This window comes from Rhagoletis zephyria, unplaced genomic scaffold (genome assembly GCF_001687245.7).
Source record: "Rhagoletis zephyria isolate East Lansing unplaced genomic scaffold, Rhagoletis_zephyria_1.1 Rzeph_scaffold_03387, whole genome shotgun sequence".
NCBI classification, from domain to species: Eukaryota; Metazoa; Arthropoda; class Insecta; order Diptera; family Tephritidae; genus Rhagoletis; species Rhagoletis zephyria.
This window is the reverse complement of record NW_016160470.1, coordinates 30,884-34,900: the sequence shown is the minus strand read 5'-3', so window position 1 is coordinate 34,900 and position 4,017 is coordinate 30,884. Positions and strand designations below refer to the sequence as shown.

The window sequence follows — 4,017 nt, the reverse complement described above, 5'->3', positions numbered from 1 at the left end:
TTTAATTTTCTGCGCAAAAAAAACGTCGTTTCTTTAGTTTTTTGTTCACTTAATTTGCATAGTTTTCTTTTAGTTCTTTTTTGATAAACTTTAGTATTTCACCATTTCAAACTGATTCAACGCTATTAGAAAATTTTTTTTTCCCTCTTCCATACTTCANAAATGGCTTCCAACTCTATTCTCCAAGGCTAAGATGCTACTGATTGCAACTCTTTTGTACTATTTTTAATCGGTTCTTAAATTTTTTATCTACTTGCCAGGCGAATAAACTTAAATTGGCTGTTAGGAGAAACTCATAATGACTTCTTTACAAAAGAAATAAACACAATTATGACTCTATGCGTCCTTTTTGCACCAATTCGAAGACCGTCTAGAGTGCGTTAGCTTTTGTAGACATTATCTTATATCACGGCAGGCAGGAAAACTGTACATATCTACAATGCTTTAAGGCACATCCACAGTTGCATCCTCACTAAGTAATCATGGCTCCACTCCTGTGACCAGACATTCACTCAGCAGCACATTATGCAACTCATCCATATCGACCCAATCGCGTCTCTCCTGTCGTATGGACACATTGCGTATGCAGCCTTTGAAATTTTCGCGCGTCAGCAGCGTGCCAGTGGGCGCGATTTCTAAATAAATATAGAGAGAAAATGATTATTTGATGTGATTCTTTATGCCGGATTTACACTAGGCATTCAATGACAAACATTTTAATAATAAACTTTTGTAAGAATAGTCCTTAAGTTCGTTTCAACAATGGCACACATTTTTTGCCATTTTATTTTCCAGTGAAATTCGGCATTACGCTCGTTATTCTTTATTGAAAACAGCGTTGGTCAACAGTTTTGATCCTGTCCCAGTGTATAAAAAAACGTTTACTTTANCGAGATCGGTTGAGAAGATGATCTGGAAAAATATTGAGTTAAGAATTAGAAGAAAATATAGAAAACTTAAACAACTTTCGCTTACATTGCCATTATTGAGCTCGAGCGATAACGCTGGAAAACCTGACGGCTCTGAGATGCTCAGTAGAACACCGAACAGTTCTGAGGTGCGAAAATCCAGCTCGAATTCCAAGTATTTGCCAACATGGAAATTGCGTTCTGAAATTATTTGGGATTAGTAAAGTATTTTGGTTGTGAAATGGACTTATTTTTTGGTACAAAAAAAAAAGAAAGAAAACGCATGGGATCCACGTTCCTGGTTCTATTTTGATGCATATTCCATACAAGTCGTTGACTTTTGAATGCTTTTTCACGGTTTGCATTCGCAGTATACATCGACCTAGATAGAGGGTGCTTGAACAGTTAACTTTTCATATAACTATGTTCTCGAAGTCGAAACCGTGAGGTCAAAAATTCCATAAATCTTAACCCACTCAAGAAGTACGCTTCCAAAAATGCCGGCATAGTCTGCTAATGTGGCCCAAGTTATTTTTTATAATCCAGTCGTATCACTTTTTGGGCGAACTTTGGTCATGAACCTTCTTGTTTAATATTATATACAATAACTCAAACAAAGTTTTCGAAGTTAGCATTTTATTCCACTTTGTGCCACTTGAGGGTATGAGCTCTTTGAGTCGACCGTTGTCATCCCATGAAACCGTCAATGTAATCTCGTAACCTACCTGATGAAGTATTCTTGATGTTGCTCAATGATGAAGCAAAATCGTTTTATCTTACACTACCTTATCACACAACACAATTATTCTCACTTACTATAAATCGCATAGGCATCACCGGGAAAATAAGATCCTTTCTCCACTTTCGGAAAACATTGTCCAACATGCTGATGTTTACCAGGCCTCGCCAGATCTTGTGTACTATTATTGATGCTCATGCGTCGCAGGCAGCCCTTGAATGGCTCTAATCGTTGCAACAATTCCGATGGCAGCTTTGGCACCTTCTCCGGCAAACCACCAACGTAGACCACATTCGTGGCGGCAATCTTCTTTGGCACCTTCATTTGTGCTGATGTCTTCTGATCTGTCTGACCAATCTCCACAGACATGGTAACTTTGCGTTCCTGACACAAAATCGTCACGTGATGCCATTCGCCATCGTCCAATTTGGCTGTCAATTTTAATTCTTCACGTCGACGACCGCGCACAATCAGCAACAGCTGACCATTTTTGAGTAGGAGCGCCACATAGTGCTTGTGTTTCTCCTTGGAGCCCGGTGCTAGGAAAATCAAACCGTTCGGGTAGAAGGAACGAAAATCGAAAGAAATGTAGAAATTACGTTGCCAGAAATTACGCTGTGGCACTTGCAGTTGGGCGTAACTGTGCGAGATATCGCCAAATTTGAAGGCGCTCGGCTCGTACGAATAGCTGCCGACCTGTAAAGTGGTTGGATGCGCGCGAGAGAGAAGGGGATAGAAGAGTTCAAATGCTTGTAGTATGGCAAAGGGGGTTGGGAAGGTGACGATGACGAATGGGTTTTGGAAAGTTTTAATTTTTCTTTAAATTTGTATTAATGTTTGCAAGTAAGCTTTTTTAGCCAAACTTTTCAGCAGAGCTTTTATGAAAATTTGTGCGGTTCAAAGAGCTGCCTTTCTATTTACGAATGGGAATATGGGAGCTATTTACAGACTTTTAGGAACCCAAATTAGTGTGTAAGAAAAGTTAGCCACTTACCAATTATATTTTTATTTTTTTTATGTTCTCTTAATTTTGTACAATTGCACCTTCACGCATCGCATTTTTTTGTTATGTGGAGCTTTTGCTTGCCGTGAAAGCGTTTTTGTTTTTAATTGGTTAGTGTTCCGAGAACAATTTAGTGAAGCCGAACAATGTGAATGGAGGTTAGTTTCCAACAAATAAAAAACTTTTTCGATGATTGATTTTTGTTAAAAATAATGCTTTATTTAAATTATGTAAATGAAAATTTTTGTTAAATATTTTTTCATTACAACAACAAATTAAATACTATTTATTTAAGTAGTTAATATTGGCAAAATGAAGTCGAAATGAATTTGCTCTACATAAAATAAATTCTCAATTATAAATTAAAATACAAAAGCTTAAAGGCGGATTCATCGTTCTAGTTCTGTACTTTTTCTTCCATGAAGGTAAAGTTCTGAACTAAAGCGTTGAATCCGCCTTAAGGAAACACAAAAAAGGCAATGTGATGAAGGTGAAATATGTATTTAGTCTACTTTGTGGCAAAATGATAGCTTTTTATTTGTAACCGATGAGCTTTTGATATAGTTTAGTTGAGCTTAGAAAAAGCTGTATGCGAAAATTACTTAAATGCTAAATGAAATTTTTAATAATGACAGAATAGAATGCGTCGTCATCAGTGTAAAAGGTCGTAAGTGGAATTTTGAGATTTTTTTTTATAGTGGAGAACTTTTAAAATGGTTCTATAAAAAGCTTTAACGGCCTCTTTAAAACAGCTTTTCAATAATGTTAAATTTTTCAAGTGGCATCACTTATGACCTTTTGTAATGACAACAGAAATGTGATACATACATACATAAAGAGCAAATTATGTGGGTTTCAGTACTTTCATTAAATATGGCATATAAATTTAAATTTATACTAAACATTTGTGACTTATAGAAGCCATTTAAGGGCAGGTATTTACAAAAATGTTTTCTAGGCATAGTACCGCAACCGTAGAGTGATTAAGGTAATTTACAAAATTTTAAATATTTTTTACATATAAAAATTAGCAATAATTACAATAGAATATGGCCTTTGCTTTAATATTAACTCAACAGCTGAATGAATTTTCAAGCCAGTTTTTGGAAAATTTAACGAATTTTCGTTGTCGTAAGGGACTCGATTTTGGATTTATCTATATTCAACAACTAAAATCCTATAAAATAAAAAAAGAAAATTCAATGATAATGTATGCTCGTGATATGTTTGAAGCATGCAGCATTGAAGTGATAAGCGTAAGTAAAGTAAGTAGCTGGTTTTAGTAATAAAAAAAAAGAAGATGAAGATGAAGAAGTTCCTCTATTAAGTTTCACTTCTTCCGCGCGTAGGGACTACACGCACTGAGT

At 35.7% G+C, this 4,017-nt stretch overlaps 1 protein-coding gene across 1 annotated transcript in view; it reads right to left on the bottom strand.

Annotated features, from left to right (window-relative positions):
* Positions 1-387: 387 nt before the first annotated feature.
* Positions 388-4,017, bottom strand: part of wb (wing blister) — a 14,341-nt gene continuing 10,711 nt past the window's right edge. Inside the window, exons 12-15 of the mRNA XM_017623890.1 lie at positions 1,725-2,343; positions 976-1,109; positions 886-912; positions 388-654 (exon numbers count right to left, since the gene is read on the bottom strand). Of these exons, the coding sequence (XP_017479379.1) occupies positions 481-654; positions 886-912; positions 976-1,109; positions 1,725-2,343 (954 nt within the window). The 3' untranslated portion in view covers positions 388-480. The remainder of the gene's footprint in view (positions 655-885; positions 913-975; positions 1,110-1,724; positions 2,344-4,017) is intronic.